The sequence below is a fragment of the Micrasema longulum genome, unplaced genomic scaffold (genome assembly GCF_059751315.1).
Source record: "Micrasema longulum isolate JH-2025_06_02 unplaced genomic scaffold, ASM5975131v1 h1tg000745l, whole genome shotgun sequence".
NCBI classification, from domain to species: domain Eukaryota; kingdom Metazoa; phylum Arthropoda; class Insecta; order Trichoptera; family Brachycentridae; genus Micrasema; species Micrasema longulum.
The window spans coordinates 68,620-81,807 of record NW_028277939.1 but is presented as its reverse complement, the minus strand read 5'-3'; the positions used below and the strand labels follow the sequence as shown (position 1 = coordinate 81,807).

The window sequence follows — 13,188 nt, the reverse complement described above, 5'->3', positions numbered from 1 at the left end:
CGCATGCATGGGCTTAAAAATCAATATTGCAATAACCTATATACTGTGTAACACTTCGCGCCTCGATGCCCTAAATCCCCTGACTCCGTCGAACCAAGTCGTCGAAAGGGTCGAGAGTTTCAAATACCCGGGAGTGTATGTCACGGAAAATGGCAGCTTTCAAAAAGAACCGGGAGTGCGGCTAGAAATAGCAGGCGCCACATTCAACAGTATAAAGGCTGGTCCGGAGATCGGATATTTACTCAGTGAAAACCAAATGCCGCCTATATAACGCCCGCGTAACACACATTCTCCTCTACGGATGCGAATCGTGGAACCTCACTAGGGTCTAAAATTGCAAAATTCTGAGTTTTGAGAATAGGTGCCTCGGAATAATTTTGGGTGTGCGGTGGTTTGACTTTGTGAAGAATGAAGTAATAAGAAAACGGATGCAGCAAATTTCGGTGACAACTGTCATCGAGCGGAGGCGATACGATTGGCTCGGTCGTGTGCTGTGGATGCCTCCTGAGAGCCTTTACCACTCTTGCCTAATTTACGAGGCATCGGGTTCTCGACGTCCTGGACGTCCACTGCTGACTGTTCGTGTCGAAACAACGAGACGAAAACCTTACTTAGGAGGATGCGCAGGAGCTGGCAGCCGACAGAGATACTCGGAGGATCTTTGTGAACACCATATGCTCCAACTTAGGAGCGGACATGGAATAATGATAAGAAGTACACTTAGAAATCTCCACCAAAAACGGAAAATAAGTTATTGATGCCAAAATGTAATAAACATAAAAACCTATTTACCTAAGTAAATAGCGTCATTTGAAACCGTCTCTAAATCTTGCAAAAACAGATTTCAATTATACTTGACACTATTATTTGACGTTTACTGACAATAACTACTTGACAATTACCGACACTTACTACATGACACCGCAAACTTCAAAGTTTTGTAACTGCTTCAATGGAGATTTCTAAGTTTGCTGCTTATACCTTCATATTTTGTAATGGATTTTATAAGCAATGACGTTTGGAATTCTAGATAAGAAGCTCAAACGATGAGGTAGTATACTCAAAATTAGGGACGAGGTTGTCAATTTTTTTAAAGTTCGAGATTAGCAATTAGCAAAAAAATACAAATCTGCTTTCCTTCCATACTTTTACTTTTATTTGCTTTTTATATATCTTGATATTTCTATGTTTTTTCAGTGTGTTTTTTGTATTATTTAATTTAAAACGTACTATTATTTGGCATATGATTTATTGCTCCTATTTCTTATATTTCTGACTATAGTATTGATTGAGTTTCTAGAAAACATATCTAAATTATCGTTTCAATTAAGTTTTTATACATACACTATTTTTCTGTTGATTTCAATGATACTCTTATTTTCTTTTTTTTAATACTACTTTATTTTACTATTATTTTGCTTATTTTAATGATACCATTATTTTGTATATTTGATTATGTGTGAATCTTAATTGGTATAATTTATATTTTAAAAATTATTTCTAATTATTTTTGCATTGTATTCTTTGCAATTTATAATTTTTTACGTATACATTTTTTTAAAGATTATTATTCTATTGCATCACATGTCATTATATTCTTATAAATTTTATTATGTATTTTTATTGTTATTTATTATGGCTTGACACGGGCATAGCCTAAAAAGCCTTTATAAGTTCAATAATATTTAAACTAGTGTACTTTTAAATGAATAAATAAAATAAATTGATCAACGCGCATCTAAGTAGGTAACTCTAAATCAAAGTTGTTTAGGTATATAAAAAAATATGAAAAAAGTTTAATATTTTTTGTTCTCTTAAAAAAAATATGACAAAGAAATTGAAAATGATTTTGAAAACCTGTGATTTATAGAATGAACCTCATGATGTGGCGATGAAAATATAATCGATGCTTGGAAAATAGTTTTCTCGCTCTACAATAGATGGCAGTAAAGGCAGATTGAATTTAAAACAAATGTGAAAATATCACATGTTTTTTTTATTATAACCCAATTTTTTGGCCACATAGTGCAGTGGTATGTGCGTTTGGCGACGTCGTGTGTTCGATTCTCGGCAATTTCAATCAATTTCATGTTTATTTGTTATGGAAATCATTCAGATCCTATTAAAAAAAAACAAGGTATGACAGGGTTAGGAATGATGAAGTCAGGCGACAGTGTAAATCTGAGTCAAGTATAATTGATACGATTAAAAAAGGGTATCTGAGATGGTTTGGTCATGTAGAACGAATGAACGACGAAAGAATGGTAAAACAAGTATATATGCCGAAAATGAACGGTAACCTGAGACGAGGACGACCGAGGAAGACGTGGCATGATCAGATAAACCAAAATCTTAAGTCTGGTCCATGTCAAAAGCGGGCAGAACTGAAGGGCATATATGGCAAGATGTATGAATGAGGAAGAAGCTAGGAATGTATGCCAGGATAGACGTGTGTGGCGGTCCATTCTCTCTGCCTACCCCTACGGGAAATAGCGTGATAGTAGTAGTAGTAGCAAAGTATGAGATTTTATGGAAAAAATAACTTAGGGGGAAAAAAGATGACGCTAGTAACGCACAAAATATATATATGGAGGTGTGCGTGTAATTTTTGTATCTGGGTAGATGAATTATAAACATATTTTTTGAAATATCATAAACTAATTATGAATTATAAGTTTTGAGTGTTAAATAGAACCAGAACTATGGACGAGTATTTTTGACTCGATGGCTACTCTCAAATGAAAATCCTCGAAAAGGAAATAGAGTGAAGATAAGTCAGCCTCATTTTGAAGTGGTAAGCGCATTTACACAAACCCAGTACTTGCGGTACTGGGTTTGATTTCTGGCAGGGTGGACGCGAAATATCCATGTTAAATGTTGTTTAAACTGCGATACATCAAGCGTAAGACTGATCACCTTACATTCATGTAACAGGTTATCAAAATGTGCAACATTTAGTTTACCAATACAGTGGAAGGAGATAAAATAAGAATAAATAAATACGATGGAGATATTGTTTTTATATTTTATTCATATAAAATTAATTGTTATAAAATTTAACATAAAATTTAAAATTATGTAATCACTGGCAGTGTTCAATTGAACCTTCAACTTATCAGAAATATTAAAATATCTTAAAATAACGTATTGTTGACGTTTCGGAGAGATTTGTAGCGTTCGCGTTCGACCGTCAAATATGAGCTGTCGGATGCTGCGATGTTTGCCGAAATATTAGACGACAGAATGAATATTAGACGGCATAGTGACCCAGAAGAACATTCAGCATATCGTCGGTGATACTGTGATACCGCGTAACCTGTTTTTTTGCAACATGTTTTACTGAAGTACACTCGTTATAGGGACTGAGAGCCGTTAGTTTTAAATAATTATTGCTATTTTGACATTAAATAATGTTATTTGTTCCGCTACTCCAGCAGTATTTTTGGTTGTCTTGAATCGTAAGTTATATATTTTTAATATTAAAAACATTTTTCCTTTTCTGGTATGATATTTTACACTTTTTTATTTATAAATTTGTATCAACCACTTTTACTTTTGAGTCGACCAGTTTTGAGGTTACTTCCTGATGAGGAAGTAGGTAGTAAAAGAACCAGTACTTGATAATTTTGCTCTTTTTGTCGGCGTCTTTCACACGATCTTCTCTTACTTCTAATTACCTCGTCTTATAATAAAAATAAATGGTTTTTATAAAAAAAAATAACGTTATTTGAGTCCAATTTCAACCACATGGTCGTATCCCGGGATAATCCCGGTATAATCCCGGTATAATCCCGGGATCCCGGGATTATGCATAAAAGTCCAGTAATCCCGGTATTGATAAAAATGCTCTGGATTGTTTTCTCTAAACGTATACCCCGTGTAATAAAAGGTTCCAATGTATATAAAATGCACTTATAGGTACGAAAAAAATTTTTTTTTAAGGTTATTTCGTATTTCCAAACCAGGATATTTTTCATTTTTAATTTGAATGAAAAAATGTATCCTTTAAATATTTTTTTGGAGTTAATAAATTATTGTATTTTTTTTTTACGGTTTTACATACTTACTTACATATTACTTAAAATTACACGTTTTTATAAAACTTTCTTAATTTAATAATATCACGAGTAGCTGAACTAAATCTAAATAAATTATAATACTATTTATGCGATTCATCACAACATGCATATGACAATAATAATTAAATTAGGATAATGAAAGAGATTCGATTGTTTTTGGAGAGTCTTATTTTAAAAAATTCAAAACAATATTACCACATAATATTTAGTTTGTAAAAATCAGTATAATAAATTGGACATGCCGACCTGTTTCAGAAAGAGGCTGTTCTGTCAAATATTTGTCATTGTTTTTTTTATTTTTTATATATTGTGCGTACAATATAATTGATGTGTGTTATTTTTTAACGGTGCTCTTATTTCGTATAATATTTGTTGTGCTGTGTTAAGCCTTAATTCTATGTGTTAAGCTTATTATTCGTCTTAACTTAACACATGACTTTTGCCCCGTCGAGTTTGGATTAATGTCTTAATACTTGTAAATGAAATTAATACTGTGAACAAATAAATAAAATACTGTTCTATGCACAAAAATACATTGATTAAATGTTTCGCAAAATTATGAAAATTTAATTTTAAGACCTTATTTTTTATTTTTGTTAAAAATTAAATCACAAAATATGCAGAGTTTCTATGTGTCGTCTAAAAAATAATTATAAATATATTTTTAAACTTCCTCTTAAAATATTTTGTATTCCCGATTGTAAATTTGCTGTCAATTTTCATCAGTTAGTTTGATGATGTTGTAGTTATGTTTTTATATTATTTCGGAATTAAGATTTTACCAATGAAGAACTTCAGCCAAACGGAAAATTAGATAAAAGAAAGGTTTTTTTAAGGGTGGTATTTTTATTAATTTTTAAGAGAATCAAATTATTTGTTCTTGAAAATGTACGAAAAAAATATTTAAATAAAAAAGAACTCCTTTGAATGACGTCACTAATTCACCTGAATTAACCAATGATAAGAGAGTTATGGAAGATTTACTGACCGAAAAGAAGCGGAAGAGAACGTGGACGTCACACGCGGAGTAATTTCAGAAATACAAAACTTTAAACAACCTTAGCATTGATAACACAATACTTACAAAATTTTATAAAAATTGGCTTTGTTTAATAGTATTCTTTTTTTTTTAAATCACAGAACTTCCCCGTTGTTTGAGTGTGGTTCTTACGTTTTGTTAACCATTAATGTTATTATATACGATTTGAAGTAAACCATTGCTTTTTAAATTGGATGCCCAATTTAAAAAATGCTTAAGTCAAACTTTATCGGTCTTGAGTTGGCAACACTGCCGTGCAGAGCATTTTGTGAACAATACATTTACCTAATCCATCTTTCTCAACTGCCATTAAGAATATGTAGTCTAGATGCAAAACACTGAACACATGTTAGCAAATGTTGTATTTTAGGTTTCTACTTTTTGTTTAGTCAGATGTACAATATTAAGTGTTGGTTTATTTTTAAGCGTTGACAAAGGAACAGACATGCGCTAAAACCGATCGAAATATGAAATTTTAGTGATTTATCACAAACTAAATACGTAAGTATATTATTTAACACAGAAAATCACAAAGATAGTATTTCAAATACTAATTATATTCTATGTTTAATATTGTTATGAAGTATGTGAAAATGATCACGTTCCGTTTTTCTACAAAAATTTGATAATTGAAGAGTTGATAATGATGAAACTAGTATTTTTTTCAAAACCTTTGCCGACGCCTTAAATGTCTGTTACGATGTATTGAAAACTAATTTAATTAAGTAATGATAAAAGCACTTACTTTAAAATTAATGTTAAACATAACAAAAATATAAAAAAATGGATCGTAAAATAGTTTACGCAACACTGCTAGCGTACGTCTTTGTCTTTACTATTTACAGTTAGGAAGTCCGTCATAACTTTAGAAATATTGTCAATCTATCATGACATACACACGCCCGCGAACAATTGTATTAAGATCGAACAGAAGACACATCGTATCATGCTCTTAATTCTTCCGATTCTCGTAATTTCTGTTTATCCAAGAGCCTCTTTCTGACTTCGTTTGGGTTGTAACTGAGCCTAAAATTTCTCCGCCCTCTTTTCACGATTCGACTTCCCGCCAAACCTCTTGGCAGCTCAACTTTCTTTACTTTTCCCGTTCTGACTCCAAACTGCGTAGTTCCAGATGTTTTTGAAAATGTCTGGGTCGTTGGTTCTGTCAACGCGTCTGCAAAATATCTAGCGTTTTGTAATGGCCTTTTGTCAGCTGATTTTGATTTTATTTCATCAATTACCTCGTTATCTTCTCTGATCAGTTTCCTCGAATCATCTCTATAGCTTATATGGTGACCCGCATCTCTAACTGGCAGAACGGTAAGTCTTTTGTTTTGAAAGTTACCGTTGATTTCCGTTTTTGAAATCGGTTCAACGTCACCGAATGTTTTTCCATCTTCTTTTCTATCGTCGGCTATTTTGACGTTAACCGCGTAATCCTTTAATTCGACTTTTTCAATTCGTCCAAGTTGTTTTTTTTCTTCAGTTTCTTCCGGAGATACTTCGTAAAATACTTGACCATTACTGACAACTGATTTTGTAGGACGATTTGTCAAATTTTGGTCATTTTCATTAGTTTTTAGTGATTTTGAAGATCTGTAAGTCCCTCTTCTCGAATTATCAGCTTCAATAACACTTGAAATATGACGTTTTTCGTCAAATTCTGGTCTGGTATAAGAAGTTATTTTTTTGTCTCCATTTTGTGTTTGGACATAAAAAGGTCTAGCATTGTCACTCTTAATTTTTTTTTGGTTCTCGTCAGAATCAAATAATCTTCGATGATTTCTTGAACTAAAGTTTCTAAAACTATCACTGTAACTATCTTCTGGTAGTCCTAAATTGACTTTATGTTCATCGTCGAAATTTTCTGCTTTATTTTCAAGGTTGACGGGTACGAAGACTGGATCAAATCCATTTTGATATCTCGATCTTATTCCGTAGTCATGATCCGATCTTTTTTCTACGACTACGCTGGTTCTGCTGTCATCTCTTCTGCCGAAAGTTTTTCCGATTTCTTCTATTTGTTTTTCTTCCTTAAGTAACCTTTCGAGGTTAGCTTTTGCGTCCTTATTCGTGATTTTGACCGGCTCGTCTACCGTAAATACCTCTACGGTTTCACCAGAAAAATTTTCTAGTTTACCGTCAATTCCCTTTGTATCCTCTTTCTCACTCGTATTATTCTTCACGATTCTTCCTTTTTTGTCCATAGGATCTTTATCCATATTACTGCTGGAGATTAGTACTAAGCCATCATCACTGACTTTACTTCCGTCAGTGGTGTTCTTACCATTTTCTTTATCTCTTCCGCTCCTTGGATCATCCAACGGGGAGTTAGTAGAAGCTTCTCCCTTAAGTGTATCTTCCGTCAGATCTGTTATGGATTTTTGATCAATCCTATCGTCTTTTCTTCGATTAGCTTGAGGATTTTCTGGTCTTCTGTCAAAATCTTTGGGCGAGTTATCATTTCTTCCATTTTCTATATCGTACTTGTAATAAGTTGAGTTAGGTGGTCCATTTTTGTGTAGGTATGAAACAGGCCAGTATCTGCAAGAAAATAATCATTTGAAAATATCGTGTAACCAAATTGAAAAATTCAACATTTTTGTCACAAAAATGGGCTTCAATGTCCTGTTAGTAGAAATTTTGACTAAATATTATTAATTTTTAAAATATTTTTTAAAAATTCTTATTAACTCATGTTTTTTAATTCTTAGTTCATACATTTATTTAAAAAAAAAGTAAAATAAGTAAATATATGAGTGTTTATCATTTACCCAAATATTTTAATTTTTAGACCATTCCATCATTAAAAATCATAAAGACATTGTATTGGAAAAATGGGAATCGAGTTGTGGTGGAGTAAGATTTGAAAATAAGACTCCTGTCCCGCGATTCCATAATATCACTAAAATAGATCAGATATTGTCTTAAGGTAGTAATTATTATTCAATTTCTTTGCTTTTATTTTCTTTTAAGTTTGTTTTTTTTCAATTGTACCTGTACATATCATAAAAAAATGTTTTTACCCTTAAACGGACATAATAGGGCCGTTATTAAATAATAAATTAACACGGGATCACAACCCGGTTCATTCAACGCAGTCAGTTGTCGCTGTTATCAACTGTACTTAATTGGAAAAAATAATGATAACAAGGAATCCACGTTTATTTATGTTTTGGATATTTTACCTCGGAGTTCCAAATCCTCCAGGTTTTGGTGGATCCAAGAACCCAGAGTCATCTGGTTCCTCTGGAATCCTGACCGGGACCCAGTGCGGTCGATCAACGCCGTGAGACGCTGGTCCGTAGTTGTGGTGATATTTTACGTGGTTCTTTTCAACTGCCGGTATTCGTACATAACCTGGAAAAAATAAAACAAAATGATCATAAATCAGAATGGCTGCTGTCATATTATGAGAGTGGAGCTGTAGAAAAGGAGAAACATATGCGTCTGTGGTGTACAGTATGAAGTATGTGAAGAGGAGGGAGACGCAGGGGCAAGCGGCTGGCACAGAAGACCACAGTAGCTTCATAACAAATAATATTAGATTTTCGTATTTGTATCACTTTGGTTACCATTGGAAAGTTTGTCCTTATTGTCAGTGTTATTTTTATAATTTTAACCCATTTTGTTTTCATTTGTAGGTAACAAGGAAAAATATCTCTTTGCGTCGTTGTCGATTCTAATTCGGATTGTAGGCAATATGCAGCACAAATATTTTTCTACAAATGTTTCAATCACATTTTAAAACAATCAGCATTCACCAAAACTCAAAACGCCAAATTTTTATTGCAAATGTGTACTTTTGTGCGAATGATATTATTTTTTAAGGTCGCTAATCAAGGACTAATAATCTGCTACATCTTGACGTGTTCAATTAGCGTTATTGCAAAATAAACGTATGTCTACAGTTAGTATGAGAAAACAATTTAAGTACTTTAGTCACCTTTGTCCAGAATGATCAGGGTGATGAATGCATTTCACGGTTTTAATTATTCTGGAGACTATATTAGCATTATTATCTGTCTTACATTCATTTTTATCATTTTTTTTCCCCATTTTAATGCATTTTGTGTCAACGAATTGGACTGTGTTAAATAAATTAATTCCCTACAAGTGTAATATTTTTAAAAAACTCTTTCCGGTGTGACAGCAATAATTTTTCTTTCAGTCAGAGGCCGTGCCGGCCCGTTATTCGTATCTATCGAGCACGCGAATAATGCAAAAGGTCAATTTTTTGTCTGATTTTTTCCAATACCTCTCTATAGTAGTTATTCGGGGCCCATTGCTTTCTTCATAATTAAACACCGCTAAGCTAGCCAAGGCAGCAGGTTGGCTTTCGAAAAAGATATGCAACGAACGACCATTTGCAAACTCTGTAGAGACATACTAAATATATCATGCCGCTGGTTCTCGCGTTCGTAGACTTCGAGAAGGCGTTTGACTCAGTCGAGATCTGGGCCATTGTGAGAAGATTGAACTACTGCAGAGGAGATTATAGATATTAAAGTCTCTTGAAAAATATTTAGCTTCCAGCTAGTTTTGCAATATTTGTTTATAAATTTTCATAAACCGTTTTAACATTTGCATTATTCGTTGACCGGCTTCTCTCTCAAAACAATTCATAATCATCATCATAATTCCATGTCAGCTCTCTAGTTGGAGTATAGGTGTCCACGAACGTCCTCCGGGCATCTCTGTCGGCTGCCACCACCTGTGCATCGTCCCTAGACAGGTTCGAGTCCCATATTTGTGACATTAACTGTGGACGAACAGTCAGCAGCGGAGGTCCAGGTCGTCAAGAACTTGATGCCTTTTAAAGTGAGCGACCCTGGTTAACTCTTTGAGTACCGGCCGAGTACACATAGAATTTACCCTGTGCCTGGCCCATTTTTGTGAAATTTCATGCTTTGTGAAGGGTTTCTTAAAGTGTCATAATTATGAAAATAATCAATCGAAACTTTTCATACTTATTTGTGATTGTAATAACCATGCGTTGTGTCCCGGTTCCGTGTTTTCACGTGGTTTACCAGCAGCAAAAAAGTTCTAATAAAAGTCACTAGATGTCAATTAAATGCACTTTTTTAGACAGCTGATAAACAACGTGAAAACACGGGACCGGGACACAACGCATGGTTATAAAATCACGTGTTTACACGGCTCCGGGACACAAAGTGTTCAGTCTCTCAGAAGACATCCGCAGTATATGACTAAACCAACCGTATCGCCTCTACTTGATGACAGTTCTCACCGAAGTTTGCTGCATCCGTTCTACTGTTACTTCATTCCTTACAAAATCAAACATCACTGACATCTATTCTTAAAACTCAGTATTTGTTCAAAACAATTCTACCATCACCTATTTTGATTTATTGTTTGAAAGAATCCTTAAATTTAACTATGATTTAAATGGTTAATACAATTATTCCGTCACCATACACAGAGTGCGACCAATGACATAATTTTCCATGATTTTATTTGGGTTACATGTTAAAATGAGTATACATTTTAGTGCCCTCATCGGTGCGATTTGTGCAATGATTGGAAGCGTCCAAGAACTTCTAATGTTGGATGTTCTTCTGTGCAGTCATCGTGTCCATCCTCGTTCCTCGGTCTTACCTGGCCTAGGATGACCACACTCGTCATAGTATGACTGCGGTCCGTTTCTATAGAGATCGTCCCAATACCTCCTGTTGGATAACGGACGATGAGGTCTCCCAGCAAAGTGCGGACGGCCTAATAAAGATGAATTATTATATACAACAGAAACACTATTTATAAGAATGGTTATTTAGTTTTTGTAGTAATACAAAACGTCGTTTGTCCAAACATTTGTATACAAAGACTAGATTTTCCTGACCGATTACCTTTATTTCTCATCCTTCCCTTGACCCATCCTTATGGTACCTACCTAACATCGAGATGGAAGATTGACAAAAATTGAAAATTTGGATTTAGAACAGAATAAACTAAATTTTGACATAACATCACATAGCATAAGAATCCTTGGAATCGTCCATATAAAAGTTTTGATCATAAATCGTTAAATATCATAATCATAATGAACTTGTATTGCCCAGTGCATATTGTAGAACATCCTCATCGCACCAAGGTAGGTCCATTCCCGTGCTCTTTTCCTTTATAAAAATACTCCAATCGTGTACAAAAACGAATAAGTAGAATTATTTCTTTTACTTTTACTGCTTTCGTTGCCTCTTTCACAGTATATTTCTTAAATTATATTGAGAGCTTATGTTGGATATCGTCATACTTCCTCGTGACCAAGAATGAACGATACTAGAAGACAGAATATGATTTTTCTCACCTGGCAGATCGTTTCTGTCATTGTGTCCTGGAGGCCTGTCATACTGCCCTGCGGGAGGTCTGTCCCAGGAGGCGCCTTGGTGCGGAGCAGATGGACTAGACAGGGCATAGGGGTAGTACTGGTCACTGCAGGGACGCCATTGCTCCCTCGAGGATCCAACGTAGCACCTAAAAAAATTGACCGTGAGAGCAATGATATCTAATACTTTTGTAAAGAGGCCACGTGTTTAATCCCAGAAAAGGTAATTTAATAATAATTTTAAAAAGAGCATATTTTTGGACTAAACCTGATTAAAATGGTAAGTGGATTTTTAAAACAGCAACTGCTGAAGCTACATCAATTTAAAGCAATAAATCCGATAAAATTGAGATAATAAGTGTCAAGTTTTGATTTGTCAGTCAGTTTCCAAAGTCAAAAAGCTGAGGTTGTATTTAACGCATCTGTCACGCTTAATATATTTTAAACAAGTTAACGTAAAGTATTGTTTTAAGTTGCCAACAAATTGCCTAAACAACTCACAAATCAGTGTATGGAAATAATGCGGGGACTATAAAGTATGTTTACAAGTGGTATGAGCGATTTTGAAGTAAAACTGAGTCGGTTGAAGACAAGCAATGGTGGGAACGTCCTTTGACTTCAAAAACAGACAAAAACCTACAAAAAGTGATAAAATCGTTTCCTTCAAATAGGCGATGGACTATTTGAGAGCTCACCAAGAAACGAACATCTCGTACGAGTTATTAAAAAACATTTTAATCGATAATTTGACAATGAGACGAGCAAATGTGAAATTTGCCACCAGACCTCGCTTCTGATCCGCGAGATTTTGGCTGATCAAAAGGTTTCTGTCTCTCCACATTTACCTTACTCCAGATTTAACGTCATGCATTTTTTTGATGTTTTAAAAAATAAAAACAGACCTAAAAGAAAAACGTTTTGACACCATTCCCAAGATTGAAAGAACAAGAAGGAGCAGCAGCTGAAGGCTTTTCCGAAAGTAGCCTTCCAAAAATGCTTCCAATCACGGATTTAACTTTGGGAAAATTACATTTCTAATAAATTTGTTGTTAACTTTATACTGTCTTTGCAATAAAATTATTCACCGCATTTTTGATCAGCCTGCGTGGAACGTGAGTTTCCGCAAAGTAAGCTTAGTAAAAACGATTTTTGAATTAGATGGTTTTGCTTGATGTTTGTGGTACCAATCGAAAACTATTTTGCACCAACAATTTCAAGTGTGGTGTGACAGAACGAGATGAAAATTTCTGATCGGGATGGTTGCAGGAAGAAAGAAAGGTTTATCTTTCTACTTGTCACGGGTACTCTTTGTCCACCTCTACCTCGGAAAGGACCACATCTGTGCTTGGAAAAAAGGAATTGCCCGCTTATCGTCGATACTTCAGGCCTCTTCAGTGACCACACCCGCGCTTGAGAAGAAGGAATTGCCCACGTACCACGGTTACTCCAGGTTTTTGGAGTGGCCGTATATCTGGTTGAAAAGGAAGGGCTATCTACTAACCACGGATACTCCAGGCCTCTGGAGTGGCCACACCTGTGCTTGGGATGGCAGCAGTAGTCCCAGGAGCCGACCTCTCCCCCCTCCAGCTCGCAACTCCAGTAGCCAGCTAACTTGTTGGACGCACAACGGGACCCCTTACGGCACGGCCAGCCCGACACGGTGAAATAGGCCCAAGTGTCCTGACCGAGGTCTACAGAAACACAAATGTTACAATTTATGAAATCCA

General features: G+C 34.8%; 1 protein-coding gene across 1 annotated transcript in view; it reads right to left on the bottom strand.

Moving 5' to 3' along the window:
* Positions 1–4,905: 4,905 nt before the first annotated feature.
* LOC148279218 (uncharacterized) overlaps positions 4,906–13,188 on the bottom strand; it is a gene marked incomplete at its 5' end in the record, with an annotated part of 76,090 nt that continues 67,807 nt past the window's right edge. Inside the window, 5 exons of the mRNA XM_088230302.1 lie at positions 4,906–7,662; positions 8,307–8,478; positions 10,738–10,854; positions 11,444–11,610; positions 12,963–13,152. Of these exons, the coding sequence (XP_088086428.1) occupies positions 6,063–7,662; positions 8,307–8,478; positions 10,738–10,854; positions 11,444–11,610; positions 12,963–13,152 (2,246 nt within the window). The remainder of the gene's footprint in view (positions 7,663–8,306; positions 8,479–10,737; positions 10,855–11,443; positions 11,611–12,962; positions 13,153–13,188) is intronic.